At 44.3% G+C, this 23,576-nt stretch overlaps 1 protein-coding gene across 3 annotated transcripts; it reads right to left on the reverse strand.

Annotated features, from left to right (window-relative positions):
- Positions 1-1,837: 1,837 nt before the first annotated feature.
- Positions 1,838-23,576, reverse strand: chd8 (chromodomain helicase DNA binding protein 8). 3 transcript variants are annotated; one of them, XM_080034452.1, is made up of 39 exons: positions 23,516-23,576; positions 20,501-21,484; positions 19,748-20,041; positions 18,922-19,035; positions 18,275-18,777; positions 18,022-18,133; positions 17,288-17,491; positions 17,053-17,121; positions 16,897-16,952; positions 16,679-16,796; positions 16,486-16,569; positions 16,258-16,395; positions 16,011-16,132; positions 15,519-15,762; positions 15,255-15,431; positions 13,792-13,935; positions 13,574-13,672; positions 13,313-13,472; positions 12,200-12,410; positions 11,890-12,085; positions 11,542-11,712; positions 11,155-11,448; positions 10,517-10,737; positions 10,186-10,388; positions 9,890-10,046; positions 9,597-9,686; positions 9,372-9,475; positions 9,038-9,161; positions 8,754-8,829; positions 8,376-8,647; positions 7,557-7,789; positions 6,643-7,302; positions 6,451-6,557; positions 6,108-6,317; positions 5,754-5,849; positions 5,532-5,645; positions 4,191-4,292; positions 3,999-4,103; positions 1,838-2,768 (listed from the first exon to the last, which is right to left on the reverse strand). In XM_080034452.1, exons 2-39 carry the CDS (start codon positions 21,380-21,382, stop codon positions 2,400-2,402), a joined length of 7,635 nt encoding a protein of 2,544 aa, XP_079890578.1. In that variant the 5' UTR covers positions 21,383-21,484; positions 23,516-23,576; the 3' UTR covers positions 1,838-2,399. The 3 variants fall into 3 exon arrangements, with proteins under 3 accessions (XP_079890578.1, XP_079890579.1, XP_079890577.1); XM_080034453.1 differs by lacking the exon at positions 5,532-5,645; XM_080034451.1 differs by having other exon boundaries at positions 5,532-5,849.

Here is a 23,576-nt window from a genome sequence, read left to right on the forward strand (position 1 = left end):
GGCGTGCAGCATGTGTGGGCGAGGGCCCGGTCATCACTGCTTGCAGTTTTAATATTAAATTATATCAGGTTGTTACATCGCAACAAATGTACCCTATCAATTTGACTTGAATTTGAATGGTGAATGGCAGCTGTTAAGAGTTGAATGAAAGTAATCTAGTGTTTTTTAGTGTAACGACGACTGAAAGCAAAATCAGCAGGATGGTAATTGCATTCATTGCATATACCACTTTTGTCAATAGGCCTACTATCAATATTAAATACTCTGCTCCAAAATAAAATACTGTATTTAAGAGATTACATTCATAAAAAACAATATTAATGGCTGTATGAAAGGGCATTTTAATGGTTATATGTAAACTTGACATCTAATATAAACCTATACATGGAACTAAATTGAAGCTGCTCTAAACGTATGTTGACCTTCAAATCAACAAGTCAATGCTAACTGGCTTTAATTTATGTGTTTATATGTTAATTTTATAGACGATTTGTCTATCCATTTTCAAAGTCACATTAAAATAACTAAGTCAAATCAGGAAAAGGCACTACAACATGATGTAAATCCTGTTTGACACTTTATCCACTTTTGGAGACTTGAGGGTGTGGTACACGTTTCTTTCTTGTAATTCTTTAATTTAATTTAGCATAGGCTACTGACCAACCGATATACTCTCTATACTATAATTTATGGGTTCGATAAATATTCGATTCTTACAAACATTATTGACTGCAACTGTCAGGTGTGTATAAAGTCATTTTTTTCTTCTTTTGCTTAAACAGTCATCATACAGCAGTAGGCATGTGGGTTGAATCTGAAGTCTTCACTTTTGCCCCATGTAGGACTCATTAAATATTTTGAACTTCAGGATTTTGTGCTGCTGTCTTCTATGCTTTCTTGTTACAGGACATACACCATGCAATAACACTTACTTAATTTCAGCTAAAGACTGTCACAATTAACAAAATGTACTTTCTGCATACACACATACCCAGTGCAGCCCCCAGCTCCATCAACAAGGTTTAGTGCGTTGCATAAATCCACTTCTATCAAAGGCTTTGAATAAATTATACCCACATTTAGGTCCATCCGCTGAATTGAGCCTTTCAGGGAGCAGGTCTCTTAGGATGGAAAAAACCCAAACACCATCTCGTTATACCAATACCAATCATGGCCCATGCTTTGATACAGGAGCTTAAGTCCTGCCACCAATGTGTTTGACAATGCAACTTTCTCTAATTGGTTGATTTAATGATTATTTACTCATATTCTAAGCTTAATGTGTCCCAATCATTAGTACCATTTGTGCATCAATATTGTCAGAGTATTTAATAAAAAAAGTTCATGTTGGAAATTTAGCAATAAATACCAATTTTGTATTGAATAAAGCCCAATCACCCAATAATATATCTCAATGTCAGCTACCATGTAGTACTGTTCCCATCTAATACTCAAAAGTTGTGTATGTGAACATATTGCGTCCATTACTAACTTACAGTTCAGAATGAATGGATGAAATCTGCTGAAAATAGAACAAGTGTTACACACTGGGAGAAATGTACTTGACCAACCTTGTGTACAAACAGTTAACCTTACTAGTCGTACTGGCTAAAAGTCACAATAATACACACAAACTTGCTTTCACTGTAGATTGCTGTTATTCATTTCACAGATACACTCAGATCATAAAACAAGAATAGTAACTCATTGCCGTCATCTTTGTACCAAAGTACACAATTGACCAGCTCTACATTGTACAATACACCCATCCTTCTAGCACTGCTTCAGTAACTAATACACTTTTCCCCCTCCCTCCCGCTCGACCCCAACCCTCCCATAGATTGAAAACAATAACAGTACATCCACACACTGGATTCCCCCCTTTAGTTCACAGACTTGTCTGGACGCTGGAAATATGGCCCAACGTCTGGGGGAACTGGATCCAGGCTCTGCTCAGTACACATGTCCAGTTTCATGTAGCGCTAGAGGACCAGCATTGAGGTTCTTAGATAAGAAAAGGGTATCTGTACAGCAGGGGTCCCCTTTTGGTCATGGCTGGGAATGTAATGGGAAAGAAAAGGTTTGGTGCAAGAGGAGGAGAATGACGAGGCATGACATGAGAACACTCAGCTTTTTGCCACATGTCAGAGGTTAGAGAGGAGGCTCGAGCAGACAAAGATGGAACACAATTATGTTGATGAAAAAGAAAACGGATGGGTGCAAACCTGCTCATTTCATGGAAACAAATCTATATATAAAATAAATGAATAAAAGCGGCAACAAAAAAAACAGTCATCCATAATTAGATACATAATAATAAGGTAAAAATAAATGAGGAATAACATGATTCATTGTTGAGACGGGGACCAAGTCAGATGTGTAGGGAGCGTGGGGTTGAGTCAATCTTCTGAGCTTGATGAGGAGTCAGAGTCCTTCTGTGCTATGATGACATCGTCCAATAGCGCTTCTTGATCCGAGCTGTCATAGTCACCTTGGGAAAGGCTGTCGCCGCCCTCCATTTTAACGTCAAAGTCCGGACTGGTGAGAAAGTGATGGGAGGTCTCCAGGTCCTCCTCATCCATCATGTAGGCTCCGTCTGAGACCAGAGTCTCCTCCTCCTCTTCCTCCTCCACTCCGTCCAGGTTGGGGTCTTCGGAGGCGGGCACTGGAACGTGGTGATGGTGGTGGTGATGGCGACGCCTGCTTTTCTTAGGGATCTCCGAGTGCTCCGTCAGCAGTCGATGGAAGAAGGTCTCGGGCAGGAAGCCCTGTTAGGAAAATAAAAATTTGTAGGAATATCAGAAAGTCTATTCTGAAAAACAAAGATGGGAAGATGCATTTTCACAGCTTCCTTTCTCTGATGCTACAGTAACCACAGTTCTACCGACCAAAGTTTACCAATCTAGGAGAAAACCTTGAAAACCTCTCCCTGAACCTAAATGTGATAAATTCTCTTCCAGCAAAACACCAATCTTTTTTTTTTTACATGGTTATACTATAAAACATTTGTTAATGTCAGACCTCAACAGCTTTTCTACCAAATAGAATCCTTCAAAAAGTGACATTTCTAAAGAAAACTGCAGAACCAAGTCTTGTAAAATAATAATTAGGGCTGTCAAACGATTAAAATTTTTAATCAGATTAATCACAGGATTCTGTGGATTAATCACGATTAATTTTACCATTCGAAATATGCCCGAAAAATTCGAATTTTCTCTGTATATTGTTGTATGAACGGAAAGATAAATGACAGAAGGTGGATATGTACATTTAAAATTAGTAGGCTATGTTTATTAATTGAAAATCCAAATTATGGTTTTAATACTGAAAATAAATTTAAACCAAACCATAATTCAATTGGTCTGTCTCTTTACTATGTCTTTGGGCAAATATAGGATAGGCTATAGAATGACATTTATTTGGTGAACCTATAGGTTGTGCATTCTTAAATACAACTTGATTACAGTCCGCGGTGTGTGTGTGTGTGTGTCTGTGCGTGCGTTTGTAGACGCGACCACGTCCTAGGGGACTGTTCATGTGTACCAGGAAGCCGACGTTATGTTGATGTTTGATCACACACACCTCTGAAAACTGCAGATGTTTGTGTCCTTGCGGGCTCTGAACAGAGTGGACAATGTTTCTCCTCCTGTTGCTCCCAACATCAACTGCCAGCCGCGGCAGTTGATTTTATATACTATCTATGCCCCCGACACAGACGTGACCGTTAGCAGTTTAAAACTTTAAAACACGGCAACTAACGTGCTGCTATTTTTGGCTGCGCGCAGCTACTGATCCTGGGTCAGCCACAACGTTAGATGACTGTAGTACAGAGCCGGTGGGATGTACGGGGCGGATCATTCTGCGCATGCGTTAAATGCGTTTAAAAAAATGAACGCCGTTAATTCCAGAAATTAATCACCCTGCGTTGACGCGTTAATTTTGACAGCCCTAATAATAATATAAATTATAAAATAATATATACGGTCTTGAGAACGTACCGAGCTACGAACAGTTTCAGACCACTCAGGCGCTACAGCATTATCTGCATTCTCCTCTAGATATTCCCTCAGGTCTTGCAGCATCGGACAGAAAGCATTTCCAACCTAAAAATGGAGAATTTGTTTGTGTTAGCCAGAAATAACACATGTCAGACAAATCAAGTGTATGATACCAGTTAATGCATGTCTTACCTTCTTTCCTGTCCTCATGTTGATGATTTTGACCTTCTCGCTGCCCGTCAGGGCTTTGTCTGCCCTCCTTCTCCTCTTCCTCTTGCTCCTATTTACAAGAAGCTGGGGAAACAAAAGCAGGGACGTGATTTAGCAATAAAGCGCTATATAAATCCTATCCATTATTATATAGATCAGACATTTTGTTTCTTATGCCTCGTTTCCACCGAGTAGAGCGGGTCGGGTCGGAGCAGCTCAGAGCGGGACAGCTCACTTTTAAGAATCTCGGTGTTGTTTCCACCGCCGACCCTAGGGCGGGGTTTATGACCCTACCCTTACTGGTGGGGCGGGGTTTAGGCTGGACTGCGATAGCCGCCGCCAGAATGTGGGTCAAACTATCGGGCTGTGGAACAACTGTGGTCAAGCCAGCGGTCTCTTGTTTTTGCATGGTCAAACCAGCCGCTTCTTTATTTATTCCCCCCGTGTTGTTGAGAGCACAGAGACGGCTCGGTGCAACTGATAGAGACAGTGAGCGAACAGCGCTGGCTGCGGCAGCTTCGTGACATCGTAGCAGTGGGACACAGTGTAGCCAACTGATTCATTTAATGACGAGGAAAAACACCACACAATAAACAGTGCCGCGCTCACATTTTCGCCAAAACACACTGACTCTCTTCACTCTAGCCGAGGTGACTACACACGGCGGAAATGATTCTTTCGACCAACTGTGGTCAAGCCAGCGGTCTCTCGTTTTTGCTCAGTCAAACCAGCCGCTTTTTTATTTATTCCCCCCGTGTTGTTGTGAGCGTGTATTTACTACTATCTAGGCTATGGCGTAAACACACAGAGACGGCTCGGTGCAACTCATAGAGACAGTGAGCGAACAGTGCTGGCTGCGGCAGCTACGCAGTGGGACACAGTGTAACCAACTGATTAATTTATTGACGAGGAAAAACACCATACAATAAACAGTGCTGCGCTCACATTTTCGCCAAAACACAAGACTCTTGCCGAGGTGACTACACATGGCGGAAATGATTCTTTCGGCCAATCAAATGACGGCAGTGTGTAGCTCCGCATTTTCGGCACCCTTTCAGGCGGCTAGTACCCCTACGGAGGAGTACTGAGATTTGGAGCGGCTCAGAGCGGTTAGGTGCGCTTAAACCGTACCCTACCCAACTTTTGGCAAATGAAAAACCAAACTACCCGGACTGAACCGCTCCGATCCGACCCGCTCTACTCGGTGGAAACGAGGCACTAGTCAACCTGAGACCAAGGTCTTTCTATAAATAGCGCAATATGAATAAACAATTGATCAACTGTTTGTCCTATTCCATCACTGATCAAGTGTTGTGAATGTACCTCCAGCATATCTCCCTCCACCTCATATTCGGGGTTCTCCTTCAACCAGGTGGGAGGGTCCCTACGCCGAGGAGTGCGTTCTAGTGGATCAAGGAGTATGTCTGGGTCGCATAACTTGAAGGACAGACAAAGGATGGTAATCAAACTAAATCCGAAGCAGTTTAGTTTTAGTCTCCAACTCTTCCTGTATTCTAGTGGAACATGTAAAGCTGACATTTGTACCTCTTGGTCCTTGCGCCTCTTGCGGCCGCTGCTCTCTCCCGGTGATCCATTGGACATCAAGGCATGCTTAGAGAAGGTCAGCTTCAGTCCTTCCTCCTGACAGGGTGAAAGACAAAAGAGAGCCCTCAAATTAAGTCAAAGTGGCCACTGAAAAAAGAAGTTGGCGATTCTGGAAAACGCTTGTTGACAAAAATCACTATTTGTCCAAATCAGTGCATATCTCAAAATCACAACCTATCCGTATTGTTTGTGGGCACAAAAAAGTGATTTTGAAAACAAGCAGTCTCCAGAATCGCTGACTCCACCTTTGAATTATTTGGACAGATCTTGCACTGAAGCCTCTCAGATTCTCACCTTGAGGAGCTTGACAGTGAACTCTCCATCGTCTCCCTCTGCCCCGGGGCCGCTGGGTTTGCGGATCACTCTTGTGTATGCCATCTCATCTCCGGTCAGCTCGGAGCCCGGAATGAGCTGAGCCTCAGGCACGTAGCGCCGCCCTGAGGGCCACTGACCAGACAGCACCAGTGTACACAAACTGTCCAGACGGTTTATCAACACGCGGTCCTGTGATAAAGAGGGAGACGCTCAAGTCAGTTATTTTAAAACAACAAAATATCCTGGTTTATCCCTTTAATAAAATGCTTTGAAAATGTCAATCAAGTTTAGGCAAACATTGAGTAAACGTAACATTTATTACCTTGGGCCAATCCACTCTGATAGGATCAGGAGGAAGAATGCCGTCCTGAGATGGAGTCATGGAGAGTAAACTATTATCTTCATCCCCGTCACCCAGTTTCATGCCTGCTAAGGAACAAAAAAGGGGTATCATTCAATGTGTTTTGATTATTTCAACAGCATTGCACATTTTTCTCTTTATCAAGCAACTTACTTCTTTCCCTCTCATCCTCACTCTCTCCACTTTCATCGCTGCTCCCTGATCGGCCGGATGACGAAGAGCCTGAATCAGAATCAGAATCTGAGTCCGACCCTCCTTCTCCTTCTCCCTTCCTTCCTGACTTCCCGACCTTCCCCCTGCTCCTCTTCAGGCTCCAGCCCGGCCCTCGCACCTTGCCATCGTGGTGTCTCAGTGGTGTACTCTGCAGGATAGGAGTGACGTCACCTCCAGACAAGCGGATGTCCTCTTCCACCAGCTCTGCCTTCAGACCTGGCACGTCCTCCTCGGGTTTGATCTGGCCAAGGGGCATGATGGACGGGGCTGGAGGGGGGGGTGGAGGGGGAGGGACCTGCTGGTTCGCCATGAAGTCATCCCGGGCCTGAGTGAAGGTGAACTGCGTGTCTGTGAAGATGGAGATCTCGGTGCGGCTCACGCCGTGTAGTGAAGCGCCCAGCATCAGCTGATGGTCGTGTTCTGGTATGCTCCACCAATTGGGCAGCTCGGAGCTGATGGGAGCCAGAGACAGACGCTCCTCCAGGGAAGGCTGTGGCAGGACTCGCTCGCGTAGGCGACGAAGGAGGCTTATACGGTAAAGTGTACGGGACGCACGCTCTTCAGTGATGGGGGCCACAGTCTGGGAGAGCTCCAATTGTTCTGAGCAGGATGAGAAGAGAGATATTTACTGTTTCTGGAAACAAACAGTATTTCTAGCAATCTGCCAAAAAAAGGAAAACTGTAAATTGACATATTTAGAATAAAATAATGAATTTAGCTGTGTATAAACACTGGAGTCACCAGTAGCCTTTTAATTACCTAGTGTTGGAGTGAAAATTGTGAGCCGTCACAAAAATCAAACACTTTGGCTGCTGCTAATGTGGCTAAGTTAAATTAATTTTGGAAGTGTTTACCTTCACCACGGCCTGGGCGCAGGTGGCAAACCCTCCGGCACATGGCAACAAATGAGCGGAAGTACCGACTGAGGCTCTCGTCCGTTTTTTTATCCAGACGAGCAAAGGTACGGAAGCGGGTCCATTCAAACTCAGGGTCACCGACTTCGGGTAGACCTAGCTCCTTCTTTATCTTCTCCACACCAAACGTCGATACAACACGGTAGAAATCACACTCTTCCCTGCGTGTCCACCTGGAAAAGACAGAAGGAAAGTGAAGAATCAATCAATCAATGTATGTATCTATCTATCTATCTATCTATCTATCTATCTATCTATCTATCTATCTATCTATCTATCTATCTATCTATCTATCTATCTATCTATCAAAGACAGGCAAGAGGGAAAAATTATATTAAACATAAATGGTTTACTATTACAAAATTGTAATTGCTATTACAAACATTTGTTTTTGCAAATGTTTCAGGAGGAAGGAAATGGTACAATCACATTTGTTATACCTCAAGGATATACACAATGCATTTTGATGATTAAGACCGAAAGTAAACATAATTTGTTTCTTTGAAAATTCCACAGGCTACCCTTTATGTGTCATATCGACAGCAAGAATCAGACGGGAACACATTTATAAAACAGAATAGAAAGTTAAAATAGCCAGAATAAAAATTAATTATACATTACTATGAGCGCTGCACATTCCTACTTTAGTAAAAGCCTTTAATAATGACATAACTTAGCCCTTGGAAAACATGTATACAGGAAAATATAACCATTGTTTTTCTGAGATGTAGGAGACAAAATGTGATGTAACACCAGTACCTCTGCTGGCGCTCCTGCCGCGCAATCTCTTTCAGCTTGCTGGCCTGTTCGCAGCGCCGGCGCCTGCGGTCACCCTTTGCCTCTGCTTCCTGCTTTAGCTGCTCCTGCCTGTAGCTGCGTTGGTAAGCTGTGATCAGCCGCCGCATCCGCGCTGTAAGGGATGAGCTGGAGGGCCAGCCACACGCACCGCTCTGACTGGATACGCTCTCTGTGATCACTGGCCCCACCTTGTCTTCCACAGATATCTCATCGTCCACATTCATGGAGTCGGCCTGGAGAACAAGTTCAAACAGAGACTCAATTCAATTGTTCAAAACTGTCACATTGTTCCAAAATATTCAACCCAGATAGAATCTATGTGATGGCTCATATTCGTACCTCGTCGAAAAGGTCTTTGGCATGTCTTGGCGCAGGCTTGAACTCTGGGTCCTCTGAGTACTTATCATAGTCAGGACTAGGTAACACACATAAAGAAGCACCATTAAACAGGGAAAGGCGAGTGCGACTGTGATCATTTTAGTTCAAATTATAATGACAGGTGAAGTTTGAAGCCAACCATGAATGTGAAAAAAAAAGTACAATGTACAATGGTGACTTGTTAGTCTGCTACAAATATATCAGCAAATACGTTTTAAATTGCCATGTTAGTCAGAATCACTCACTCGTCTCCCATCTCAGCATCACCAGTGTGCTGTTCAGCATCAATGGCCTTATCGTCAGGCCGACCAGCTCTCTCCAGGAATGATAGGCAGGGATCAGCACGCATAGTGGTGTACATCTCATAACCTGGTAACACAGATAAAAGAGTTAAAAAATAAAAATAAGAAACTGCATTAACAAGAAACAGATCTGAGGCAACTGGAGCAGATTGATACATGTTACAGTAATGTGGAATATAAATAACACTGAGCAAGAAACCTTTTTGTATTTAAGACATTACAAATCCCCAAACTCTTGTCATAAAGGTTATGAGCTTATAGATGGAGAAAAACCTACCATGTTTAAATACGCCAGTGAGCAGTGAGCGGTCTGCGTCACCATCCCACCATCCTGCAGGTACCTCCTGCTGCTCCATCTCAGGCATCCAGATATCCACTTCCCTGGAAGAGGAATGAATGCATGTTAAACTGTTTTCAAGTACACCACAGTGGAAGTCCGTAATAGAGCCTGTGTGTGTGTGTGTGTGTGTGTGTGTGCGTGTGTGTATTTTGCGGCAGTTACCTGAAGTTGGCCCCTTTTAGCACAGAGTCTCCATGTTCACCAATCACCTCCTGTTTTAGGTAGTAGAGCATTCGCACCCTCAGCAACACCCTTAAGAGAGAGAGAGAGAGAGAGAGAGAGAGAGAGAGAGAGAGAGAGAGAGCGCGAGAGAGAGCGCGAGAGCGAGAGCGAGAGCGAGAGCGAGAGCGAGAGCGAGAGAGAGAGAGAGAGAGAGAGAGAGAGATGGAAGGTTTTAGTGTTTGGGCATGGATGACAAACGCACACAAGCACACAGCTGATTGGGCCCCACTGACTTGTTGCACTGGTGCTTGAGATGTTTGCGGTAGCTGTCGTCCACGAGAAGGGTGTCAGGGTTATACTTGCGGATCCACTCCACCTTCTGAACATCAAATGTGCTCTGAGCTTTTACCCTCTTACCCTTCCTGCCTCTTGGAACAGGGATAGACAGGCCTAGGCAGAGAGAGAGAGAAAAGTTAAATTAATAAACATTTAAATAGTAGACATTTGAACTGGCTAATCAGTTATCATTTCTTTCAGAGATAGTTGGCATCCTTTTAATGTTTTTTTGGAATCTGTGCACAGCTCCTACCAGAGTGGTTTAGTAGTGTTTGGGGTTCACGCCCGTTCTCTGGCGGTGTGATAAGCTCCCAGATGAAACTCTTGATGTTCTCATCTCCACGGTAGTGAAGCAAACAGAAGACCAGAATGACACGACAGATGGTCTCCACGTCACGATCACTCAGACGACGCTTACATCTGGCGTGGGATAAGATGTCCTTCCAGCGACCCCATCTGGAGAAAAGAAAAAAGAAAAGATAATATTGTGAGAACAGGACAACAATAAAAAGGAGTATAAATTGACCAATTCATATTAAAATAAAATGATAGAACATAAAAAACTATTATCAAAGTCTATGTACCCATAGACAAGGAGGTGTTTCTCCACCCGGAAACAGTCAGTGCGGCCGTAACCCACTCCACTGTGACGTTCAGAGCGTCGGGAGGAACGTGACTGTCTGGAGTTGGCAGGTGGATACTCATCGTCGCTCTCCGCATCAGACAGGTCTCCACCTTCACCTCGTAAAGTGGAGAACTGACGCGTCTGCTTGCGGACTCTGGGCGTGTCAATCACGAGGGTGTTCTTTTTGGAGAAGAAGTAACATTTGGTCAATGACATATTACTCGAGGCAATATATAAAATCATTTCTCAATTAAAAACTATATCGCCTATTGTATAAGATACATTTTGTCTTCCGTTCCCTTTCTTTCCTCTCATCTTTCACTCCGTTCTCTACCCAAATTTAATTAAGTCCAGTGCGTGTACCATGCCTTGTCTAATCTTTATTTAATCATTTTTTGTTATTGTCTGTATTTAGTTTCCCTTGTCGTTGGTTTATATTGTTGTTGTTTGTGTGCGTGCACGTACTTGTTTTCACTTGTACATTATCACCAATAACAAAAGAAAATATATATAGACCTATGTTCAAGAAAATAAGATAGTATTGCAGTATTTTACATGCTGTGTCAATCAGCACTCAAAAAAACACCCCGCCCTTACCTTGCGGTTGAGGGTGTCCATGTCTATGTCGGCTCTTTTGGCCCACTTCTCCCAGAATTCAGGGTCATCGAGGGCGATGTCATTGCGGTTCTCAGAGGCCACAAAGCTGGCCTTGGAGAAGGTGGAGCCCTTGCCCTCGCTCTCAATGGTGATGGTGGTGGCTCTGCGCTGAAGGATCTGGTCAATGTCCTCCTCGCAGAAGCGGTTTCCTTCATCACTCTCTTCCATTATAGCAGCGTAGGCTCCCTTCCTCAGCAGGTCTTCGATCTCCTTCTTGGAGAACTGCTGGATTTGCTAAAAGGTGACAAAGAAAGTCAATAACTAACACCACTGATCAACCTAAAAATGACCTGGTTGTATGATGTTCAGGACAGGAGAGTGTCTTACCCCGTTGGCGTTGGTCTCTTTGTTGCCACTCATGCTCTGCAGGACAGCACGGTCCAGGCCCAGCTTCAGACTGGCTTTATCCAGCATCTCTCTCTCATAGGAGTTCCTAGTGATCAGACGGTAGACCTTGACCGCCTTAGACTGGCCAATACGATGACACCGCGCCTGGGCCTGATAGAAGAATAAACATAGGGTCAAAAGAACATCATAAGTAGATAATACTATTTCCCAATGTTCAACATTAAATGCAAAAACATACTTGTAAGCAAAGAAATAAATGTTAAGATGATTTGTGGTTCTTGGTCTTGTCATTTAACACACTGTATACAGTACAGCACTATCTTGTACCTGCAGGTCATTTTGAGGGTTCCAGTCAGAGTCAAATATCACACAGGTGTCAGCAGCAGTGAGGTTGATACCCAGGCCGCCGGCTCGGGTACACAGCAGGAAGACAAAGCGGTCTGAATCAGGCTTGCTGAAGCGATCGATGGCAGCTTGACGTAAGTTCCCACGCACTCTGCCATCTATGCGCTCATAAAGGTATCTGTAAAAGGTAGGTTTACATACCTTTAGTTAACACATCAAGTACGGGCACATAGAATATTTTTCTCTTGTCAAAAATCATCGGTTGCATTGAAATATGCCTCGGCCCTCTTACCTCTTGTTGATGAGGTAGTCCTCCAGAATGTCTAAGCAGCGCACCATCTGGGAGAAGATGAGCACTTTGTGGCCGCCAGCCTTGAGGCGAGGCAGCAGCTTGTCCAGTAGCACCAGCTTGCCGGCCGAGCGAATCAGGGCCTGCAAATGGAAGTCGGCAGCCATGGGGTCGTACACCCCCCGCAGCTCCGCTATGATCTTCTCCTCCGCGCCTGGACAAGACCGAAGCAGAGACAACATTTTAGCATGCGGTCCAACAGTGATAGCTTTTCATGAGCGGAATCTCAGCTCTACTACTAAATCACCTGTATCATAAAAGTGGTAATGCTTAATTGTTTCAAATTAAGAAACGACAACATCTCATCAGACAATTTGTGCTTCGAAACTAGCTCGGTTAACCAGTGGTGATGGAGGTATTTAAATGGACAACAAAAACAAGACTGATGTGCATGACATTTGAATTAGGCATAACAAATCCATGACCGTAAGAAGTCCTGATTAGTCTTTGTACAAGTGATCTATGGAGGAATTACTTAACAACCACTTTAGTTTTCACAATTAGTGAAATCAAAGACGATTTTAGCTTAGACAATAAAGTTTTATGAATCTGGATAGCTGCTCCATAAATGTATATTTCATGTGTTCATTTGACTTTTCAAAGTGTATTCATATCAAAGTTGACATGGGTTGAATCATAAAGTAAAACTTGAAGTTTCCAAAGATAAATGCATCTGTTTGAAAACAGAGTTATTGTATTTTTCATCACTGTTAATTTGCAGTTCTTGTTTACACAGCATATATTACTGACCCATGAGGCTGATCTCACAGCACTGTCTGCATAAAGTGCAGCTCAGAGTGCTTATCAAGTGAAGGCAGCTTGACAGAAACATTTCCCCTCTGATTTCACATAAGCCTACTCTGCTAAATGCCACCAAATGCATACATACATGTACAACTGTACGGAATATAACAAACAGACACACAGCCAGCAAGCTGCCCAGTACAAAGAGCTAGACAACCTAGACTGTTGGTCATCACAGCCAACATCAGCAGAGAGGATACTATTAAACTCATCAACACTGCACAACACTGGTTTAATATTATAATGCAATACCATTGATGAGGTAGGGATGGTTGCAGCACTTGCGTAGCTCCATCATAGTGTTGAGCAGGTTGGGGACGTTGCTGTTACTGGTTGCCCCCATACTGAGGAAAGTGAAGTTCCTCTCCAGGATGGCCCGGTAGTATTTCTTCTGGACATCCGTCAACTCAACCTGAGAGAAACACATTCAAAGAAACAAATGGTTGTTTTATTGGTGTCATTAAGATCTCCACACAGCAGAGTTTACATTGGATGCACACTATTTACACTTACCTCAATGATGGTCTCCTGTTTGGGTGCCAAGTTCTTCTCAACATCCTCTTTGAGCCTTCGTAACATCATGGGTTTCAAGATGGCCTGCAGCTTTTGAACCTATGGCAAAAAAAGAAAGGGCTCAGTGACGCCTATGTAATACCAGTTAAATGTGCAGATGTGCAAGACAAAGAACACTGGCAGGTGTGTGTTGGAGTATGATTGTGTATCTTTCACACCTGTTCCTCTGTTTTGAGGTCTCCAAAGTCTTTGAGGAACTCGGTCTCAGAGGGAAACTGAGCAGGCTCCAGGAAATGAAGCAGACTGAAAAGTTCCTCCACAGTGTTCTGGAGAGGAGTGCCGGTCAACAACACCTTGTGTTCCTGGGAGAAACAACACAAATACAGTGTAAGCAGAGAAGCACAGAGGGAGGAGAGACAGTGCAAGAAGACAGGAGGCCACATATTCATCAGCCAGAGAGAAGTCAAAGTTGTGTTATTTATAGAAACATAAACAACCATATGACCATAACAGATGAGGAAAAGTTCTTATTAAGCCAATGCTAAAGTGAGTGCATTAAGGAAAAGCAACATTTTATATTTAACCCATTGATGACGGCTGCTGCGCGATGCCACATTGTATCTCCTGCCTGATGCTGCGCAGCATTGTTACTTTATCTAATTTTCATGGCGTGCGCAACATAGAATGCACCGTCATTGGTTCAAATACACATGAGGTGGGTTTTGTTGATTTTTTAAGACCACGTGACCACCCAAAAGTTGTGTGGTTTGCCGAAAATCACGCCAATCAAAAAAACTAAAAATAAATAAATAAATAAATAATAAAAAAAATATGCAAGATGTGTCAGTGATAGTGTATTACAGAACAGTTAGTGGCGTTCGGAGCGCAGAATCAAGGTCTACTATAGACTACTGACGAAAATCACACAACACATTGCATCTATTTATTAACAATATTTATGAATTTAGGCTATATTTTGCTGCTCCAACTCAAATTCAGCCCAGCCAGGCGATAGTTAAGTTTCAGTTTTGTTTTCATCTCCGTGGTATACAGCCGTTTGGACCAGCTGATCGGCTTCCGACAGCAGGAGTCAGTCTGCGTTCCAGTTGTACTGGGAAGTCGTATTTATGGTGCCAGTGATAACTGAACTAAATAATAAAATAAAGCTATCTTCTCTTTCCTATATCTGTCTATCTTTATCCCTCCACTGCACACTCAGTCACTACTACCCATGCTAAAAGGAAGCAGGATTATAACCTCATTTAGCACATTATTTTTAAATATTTTATATTATTTATTCTTTTTTTTCTCCCCCATCTAATTTTGACGATTTTTTGAAAAATGTGTTGGTTTGTAAGCGCTAAGGGAGCATGTTTAAATAAAACCTGTGAACCTTAACTTTTAAATGTATTTTATTTCATGTTTCTATGTGCTACGCAGGCTTAGATATTAAGGTTTTGGTAGACTTGACAATTCGTACTATTTTTTCAGAAAATCCACAGGCATTAAGGACATGCATCCTAGATTGCCATAGTCATCAATGGGTTAATTCAAAGATCAAGTATTTCTTGAGTGAAACACTTAACCATAAGAGAGATTCTTGGACAAGCAGACATCCTTTATTGTTTGCGCTTTTTTTTGGTTTTGTTGTAAGATCCAAATTCGACTGTGGTTAACTCACCAGATCCAGCATCTTCAAACTGTCCAACAGCTTGCAGTTGCGATTCTTGAGGCGGTGAGCCTCGTCAATGATCACACAGCGCCAGGAGATCTCCCTCAGCTCTGGGCAGTCAGATAAAATCATCTCAAAGGTTGTGATGAGCGCGTCAAACTTGTAAGCGCCTGGGATCAAGTGGTCCTGTAAACAGAATGAAAAGTCTCATCAGACACGTGTCACATCGGTAACCATAATCTACAACAATCATACGGTCATCAATAACTCCACCTTGTCATCCTTGCAGTACATCTCATACTGCTGGATCATCTGTCGGCTGGCCAGGCTGCCGTGGTAGACGATGGCGTTCATCTGGGTCCACGTGCCGAACTCCCTCTCCCAGTTGGTGATGGTGGAGAGGGGAGCAATGACCAGGAAAGGGCCCTGGAGGCCAGCATCGTAGATCTCAGAGAGCAGCGCGATGGACTGGATGGTCTTCCCCAGACCCATCTCATCTGCTAGGATACAGTTTTGCCTGAGAGACAACAAACAGAGTAATTAGTGAAGCTTTTGGAGCAGCAGTTAACAAGCATCATTCCAAACCCTTTCCCAGAATATAGACGAGACTACGCCTACTTCACGTTATGCTCTACCGCAATACTAATTCAACGACTGCAACAGCTTCTGCCTTCATTATAGAACCTTAGCAACTAATCCAGTTTGACTGTGTGGCATCAAAATGCACTTTACCACACAAGAATAGAGACTGTGTGTGATTTATACCTGTTGTACCAGTTGAAGAGAAGCCAATTTACTCCTTCTAGTTGGTACTCTCTGAGTGTGTTGGCATTCTTGTACTCTCTGTACTCCTCCAACTTTTTCCATCCAGTGGCATTCGGCCGTGTCTGAGGAGAGAGAAGAAAAAAACGGGATGAATGCTTGTTATTTTACACGGGTTCCTAACATGTTGCCACGCCTTTCCCTCATACATTTCTTGCTTTTTATATCAGCAGTTAGTAGGACTGCTCACCGTTCTCTTCAGGCGAGGCTGTCGGCTTGCAAGTTTGCTGAACTCTTCGACCTTGCCCTCATCTACGTCCTCCTTTAGTTCCCAAGTGGCGTCCTCATACGGCAGAGAGCACCACTTCACCAAGTAGTAGATAACAGGCTAGGGGGGGAAACAATGAAAGCACGTCTTGAATGTATAGCTATTTCAGAAAAAATAAATAAAGACTTTCTTGACTTCGTGGTATCTCACCTCGCCATTGTCCTTGTCCACACTGTTAGAAACATCCAGGATCCTGTCTGCCTCTAAATAGTCTGGGTTAAAAGGCTCCTCCTCCTAAAAAGAACAAGAGGGTAAGAGACATCAAAGATATGCACAAAGATATGGTTTTAGCAGCTGGACCCCATCGTAAAATAAGAGGTTTGAGTATTTGCTTCCCCCTCACCTCCTGGAAGAGGCGCCTCATCTGTGCATGCTTGGCCCTGAACCTTTTGAGCTTTTGATGGATCCTCTTATCCTTCTCCAGCTGCTGCATGCTGGCCCACTCACAGTGTAAGTATGAACTGGGAACAGGAGAACCAAGTTTTACTCATTTGGATCTTTCCTCAAGAAATAGTGTCAAGTGCCAAGGCCAAAGGTATGCAGCAAGATATCGAAACTTACTAGTTCTTGTATTTAACAAAGAATTCCTCAACAGTGGTGTACTGGCCCTGGCACACCTTGGAGAGAAGAACAATTGTTTTACGATTCTCAAAATCAGATTAAATAAAATAAAATAAAGAATCACATTGAAATAAATTAGAATTGGTATCAACATACTTCCTTCTTGGTTAACCTCATCGACAGAACTTTGTCTACAATGGCAGCATCTTCCTCACTTGGGTTTTCCTGTTAAAAAAAAAAAGGAGTAAGCTGTTGACCTACACACCTTCAATCGTCTTAATTAAGATTCACATTATGTATAATTCAACCCAGAACATTTCAATCACTGTGCATCTTTCAGGAAAATCACTTTAATCTCATCAGAAAATGGTTACAATATGTCTACACTCACCACAAAGAACTGCATGCTAGGCTGTCCGTCCGCATCCAGCTCCAGCTCCTGTTTGAGCAGCGCTGCCGTCCCACCACTGATGGAGGCAACAGCTGTGGCCGTTGTAGTAACATCTACGTCTTCCTGCTCATCTTCATCATCTGTTATCTTGATGTCCAGATCCTCTGTGTACTTCTTCCTCTTCAGCACGCGATTGGAGCGCCTCTGCTGGCCAAAAGTGAGGCGTATGTTTAGTGTGTTTTTAAAAAGGTCAAGCAAAAAGATTCAAGCAGATGTAAGATGAGATCTGCATGTGCAAACAGTGCAATGTCAAATGTATGTAGGATGAGAAAAGAACAAGAACCAGTGCAATACTGTGTGCATGCCAGGCACCACTAGACATATATCAGTCACCTCCCATGCTCATTTTAACATTGACTAGTGTGCCATTTAGGCTAGTATAACCACATGATCAAACATGATTTTCAAGAATTAGCGTGTGCCAGAGGTTAAATGGACATGTCAACCCTCTCATAGGGAGGCACAAGGCTCCACAACGACTATAGTTCTGAGCAAACAGACATTTGGGCTGAGAATGACAAGAGTAAAACTGGTCCAAACAAACTTCTGGCTTCAGTGTTTTCGTAGAGCTAAAATGTTTTGATGAGGCAAATGTCAGAATTAACGTGCGACTAACGCAACACCACTCTGCAAAAACATTGAATCACAATGACGTGACATGCACGTGTTTGTACCGTGGTCAAGTCGTCCTCCAGCGCAGTGGGTGAGGCGGGACTCAACTCCCCGTCAGAGTGGTCCGAGGACACGTTTCTCTTTCTTTTCTTTGCTCCCACCAGCGTAATAGTGCTGCAGAAAGGTGGAAGAGAGGAAAGACAAAGGCTTAATGTAGGCGTAAGTGGCAGCAAATGGACAGTGATACATGTTGTTTTATACATTCAAATGATTCTCTTTCATCCCTCCCCTTCTCTTCATATGTATAAAACGTACTTTGGCTTAGTCTTGCTTTTGCTCTTGTTCCCACCACCAGCTACTACTGTGCCACCAGCCACCCCGGTCTGTCCTCCTGGGGTCTTCACTTTGGCCTTTGCGCTGCCCCCTCCTGCGGCCTTGGGCGTGGCTCCTCCAGCGACGGGAGTTTTCTTCTTGCTTCCTCCGCCGCTGCTCTTTTTCTTAGCAGTCGTTACCACGGTCACAGTGGCCCCCGTTTCAGGGGTGGTCTGGGTGGCCGGAAGCTCATCCTGGTTGAGGACTCTGGGCAGGTTCTTCTCGCCACGTGCCTTGGCCCGGGCGATAGCTTCAGCCACGATACGGTTTGCTTTCTCCTGTTTGCAGAGGATCTCCACTCGTCGCACAGAGGCGGGCTCGCCGGGGGCCTTGGTGATACGGATGGCCCCGGACGGCGTGGTGGTTGTAGTGGAGGGGCCTGCCGCAGACGTGTTGATGACCTTCACCACAGACACCGTGCCGCCAACCGAGGATGCTGCGCTCGTCTGTGAGAAAGGGAAGAAAATAAAAATGTTCAGGGGTACAGGCAGATTTCTGTATTTTCTGACACATTTCAGAAGAAAACCCTTAGCCTCCATCCTGTAATGTTAAAAATATTAGAAAATGTCTATGCATATCTGATGGTCTACCTGTGGCTGGAGGAGCATTTTGATGGGCACAGCAACCCTCTGTCCTCCTTGCCCCTGTGAGATCTGCAGCATCTGTGGGCTGCCAGTGTTGCCCGTTCCTGAGACCAGTTGGTACTGTGAGAGGGAAAAGAGACACAAGTCATGTCACACTCCCCAACAATGCCGATCTTTTTACCTGAAACCATTTACTCATATGTAAAAAGGACCCAGGAAAAAAATTCTTAATCAAAGCAATCAATGTCTTTTTATGGCTAATAAAAGAAGCTAATGTTAAAATCAACTTCAAATGAATACTAGATAGCAGAGCCAATGTGGGAATGTTCATCATTTGAACTTATGTGTTCCAGCTACACATAAGTAGTGACTATTCTGTTGTGGTGCCCTGTCACAGATAGCACATGCATTATTAAGTTACTTTGAAACTTAGTTTCTCAAAAAAGAAAAAAGAAAATCTAGCTCAACACAAATGTTGGCAAACAAAGTATTGGTGGCCCACAGACACATTTGTTGCGGTATCTCGGGCTCACAGCTGGTAAGATTTCAGAATACAGCATTTTCAATAATTGACTACGGGGGATGTCTGAAAACTTTAGAGCAAGCAAACAAATGGTAATATCGAAGGTACTTGCAAAAACCTTTACTTCGATCAATATCAGTAACATTCAAGACCTTAAACACAGCTGCATTCATAGAAAATGAATGGGAGTTTGTACAATTTCTTAGAATAACGCAGCACCACAAAAGAAAAGCATCAGAACTTGGAATTATTTATAAAAAAATAAAAGAAATGACGTGTACGTCAGACTGTGAAACACTTGTTTCTCACCTTAACTCCTCCCTGTTGGTTGGGCTGCTGCTGCACCTGGAGCTGGATGGTGAGGACTTTGGGCTGCCCTCCAGCCTGACCTCCAGCCCGGGCCTGGGTCAGAGCAGCTAGCTGGCTTCCTTGGAGCACCAGTTTGCCTCCGGGGAGCTGACCCAGCACGAGTCTAGCTTGGCCCTGCTGCTGTTGACCCCCTTGGACTGTCTGAACGTGCTGGACTTGTGTGAGCTGCTGACCGGCTGTGCCAGCCTGGGAGGCCTGCTGGAGAACCAGGGTGATCCGCTTTGCTTCTCCACCCTGGAATCACATACACACAAGGAGAGTATGACAATCAGGAAAGAGAGTGACCTGAAAATACAGCTTGAGAAACTCTTCAACAATGAGCAAACCAGAAAACCACTCCAGCATCAGCTTTTGCTGTCTTTGATATGTACGCTTTCATTTTGACAGTCTCTCTGCATATCTCTGTGTGACACTATTTCCACTAAAATATTTGTTATTTTTAATTTAATTATCTGTAGCTCAAAAATCAAAAAGGTAAAATCATATTTGAGTTGTTTTTTGTGAGTCGATATAAATGTAACAGGTTGTCTTAAATGGACATATGACATCGTCTCATATCGAATGCAGGCCCCTAAATCAAATGGAAGTCATATTGTGACAGACTTTGCGATATCGTCTAATATCATATCGTTGTCCGATTATTTTATCTAATATATTGGGATGTAACCAGCAATTTACACCCCAGGGGCTTACCTGGGTTTGGCCCTGCATGGCTGGCTGGAGCTGGATCTGACCCGCCTGGCCTTGTACCTGGATCTGGCCGGCTTGGGGCTGAACTTGGCCTTGTGCCATCTGCACCTGAACCTGCTGGCCTTGCGTCTGCTGGGGCATGGAGGTGAGCAGCATCTGTTTGACTGGCCCGTTGGGAGACTGCAGCAGCCTCTGCACCCCCGCAGTACCCACCTTGACTTGAGCTTGTCCCTGCTGATTCAAGACTGTCCCCCCTTGTAGTATGGACATGCCGGGTTTAAATTGAGTGCCAGACAACACTCGGATGACCTTTCCAGTGGTCTGGCCCGTGGCTCCTGATATAGTCTGCAACACCTGGGCTTGACCCTGGGGACCTTTTAGAATGACTATTTTACCACCCGCCTGCTGTGTGATGGCGGCTAACTGCTGCGGAGTGAGCTGGTGTGTTATCTGTGAGAACTGTTGCGTGGTGGCGGTGGTGGTCGTGGTCGGGGAGTTGGAAACAGTCAGCAGGACAGTGGTACTGGTGGCCACACTGGCGTTGCTCACAATGGGTATGGTGGTCCGGGCCTGGATCTGAGGTATAGTATTAACAGGCGCCGGAGCTACAGTGGGAGCCGCAGCTATGGAAACAGTCTGAGCAGTCGCCACTTGCACCGGTTGCTGCATTTGGACTTGAACTGGGATGGCTGGAGCTGCTACGGGAACATTAAGGCCTGCGTTGACTGTAAGCTCAGACTCAGTCGGTGGGTCAACTTGGCCCAACGCCAGCTTGAGGGCTTCCTCCACGGGGTCCGAGGAGCCCTGAGAGAAAGAGTCGTCCGGCAGAGCATCCAGGTTAAACAGGGGCGTGTCCTCAAAGAGGTCCATGATGGGGTCTGCCATCTTGCCCACTCCACACAGGGAGACGGGCACAGCGTTAAATAGACTCCGAGATGGGAGCTAAATAGTCGGCAGTCCAATCCTTCTCAAATTTTAGGTGAAGAGCTAGTAAAAGAAGAGAATCGATGATCAATGAGGCAAAAGTAAATTACTTGGATATGAATGACCCAAAAGCTGTTGGTTTGCTTCATTCAATGGTAAGAACAATCTGGTCTAAGGGGCCACTCACACTAGGGCCGCGGCCCCGTGCCAAAGCTCATTAGCATACTAAAGTCTAGAACGTTTGGCTAGTGTGACCACGCCATCCGTATTCCAGCACGGAACAGCCCCTTGGCCACGGCACACCTGGGAGAGGTGTGCCGTGGCCAAAGTACAGATGCTAATGAGATGACACGCGCACAAGCAAGCGCACAGGCGGCGTTCCTGACGTGAATTTATTAAGGATGCATTGTCCGTTAACGTCCGCTGCCTTACTAGTCGGCACCAGAATTGCCCACCACTTGGACTTGTAGCTATAATGTGTGAGAATTAACGTGTGTGTAAGCCTAGGTGTGGGCTAATAAAAGAGGGAGAGAGCTAATTAGGTCGGCTCAGAAAGCACAGCAAAAAGGTTTTCGTGTTTACTCACGTTCGTCAGATGATTTTTTTTCTTTTTCCTCCCGTCAGCTGTCATAACTGCATTTACGCATGGCGGTGGAGACGCACCCAAAACAACACACCGCAGCCCGGTGATAAGGAAACAGTAGCCTACACTAAGGTTTAACAAGAAACTTTATAAAGACACTTAAAAAAACGATCTCTGCCCATACAAAAAGTTCTGACTTGGATTTGATGGAGCGATCGATGTGTACAAAACCATCCGGATACATATGGTCTGATGACGGGCCGTTATATTAATAATAAACAGCGTGCTGCACAAATATGAGACTGTCCACCGCGACCTATTACGTCAAGACTACATTTAAAAAAAAACAATAGCTTAAGGATTCTCGTTGCTCTAATGTGGAAGTGGAATATTTGATGCAAATTTGGCCGGATGAAAATATTCACAAACAGTCGTATAGCCTACAAGTAGACTAAGCTCCAAATCCTAAACGTGCACGGTGACGTAGGCAAGGTGCAAGTGTGCCCAGGCCACGAGCAGTGTGAGCACGGGCCTGCGGGGGGAGTGGGGAGGGGGGGGAATCGTGCTGAATCGTGCTGAGCACGGAACAGGCAAACGGCACTAGTGTGAGTGCGCCCTAAGAGTACAATGTGGCAATAAGATATTCTGTAACTACTGGTTATTGTATCCCTCTCTGCTCCAATTTTTTTTCTTATATTTCTTAGAAAACAAAGGGCGTATTTTACTAAATTACAGACAACTTTTATTTGAACACACTTACCATATTAATTATTTAAGTCTGTGACCGACATGATCATGTTGAATCGACTTTGAGTTAGGTTGATCACAACAGTCATTCATTTATCAACAACAACAACAATAACAACTAAAGTTTCAATTACTTATTACTCCAAGCAAAAACATTGTTTTTGGATATAACTTCTAACCTGTGGCCACCCGGTCCAGAAAACGGACTCAATGTGACATTCAAGGTTTAGGAAAGAAACTAAAAGCAGTCGGCTAATAAATTATTGATAATACACTGAGCTGGACTACCCAGAGAAGATTCAGCTAAATAAACTAGTTAGTAGTGAAGTCAGAGGAGCAGGGTACTGATGCTGGACAGCTAGGATGCTCTCCTCTCGTATGTTGCAGTCTTTCTCACAAAACCGTCGGCTAGCATTAGCTCGTGTCGCGACCAAGATGTGCCTATTACAAAAGCCTTGGTGGCCACGAAAACACAATTGGGCTTTTAAACACGGCGTATTGAATGTTTAAAAGTGTTACCTCGCTTCTCTGTCATTTACTACCAACCATTCAGTCCGCCGGACTCTTTCAATCTCATCAACAAACCGGACCAAACCAAAGCAACGTGCCACAATAACCATTGCCCGTCAACGTTCAGACACGGGTTAGGCCGCAATACTGTTTCGCTTGGTCTGCGTCTGTTTTTCGGCAAAAATACCTGAAGATAACCATCATATCCACTGCCCCAACACTCACAGTAATACATTTGGGGGTGCTAAATTTACCTTTGCATCGACACACATGGCTTTCTCCGTCTCACAACACTGTACGATTACAGGAAACGGC

Source organism: Ammodytes marinus, assembly GCF_949987685.1.
Source record: "Ammodytes marinus genome assembly, chromosome: 9".
NCBI classification, from domain to species: Eukaryota; Metazoa; Chordata; class Actinopteri; order Uranoscopiformes; family Ammodytidae; genus Ammodytes; species Ammodytes marinus.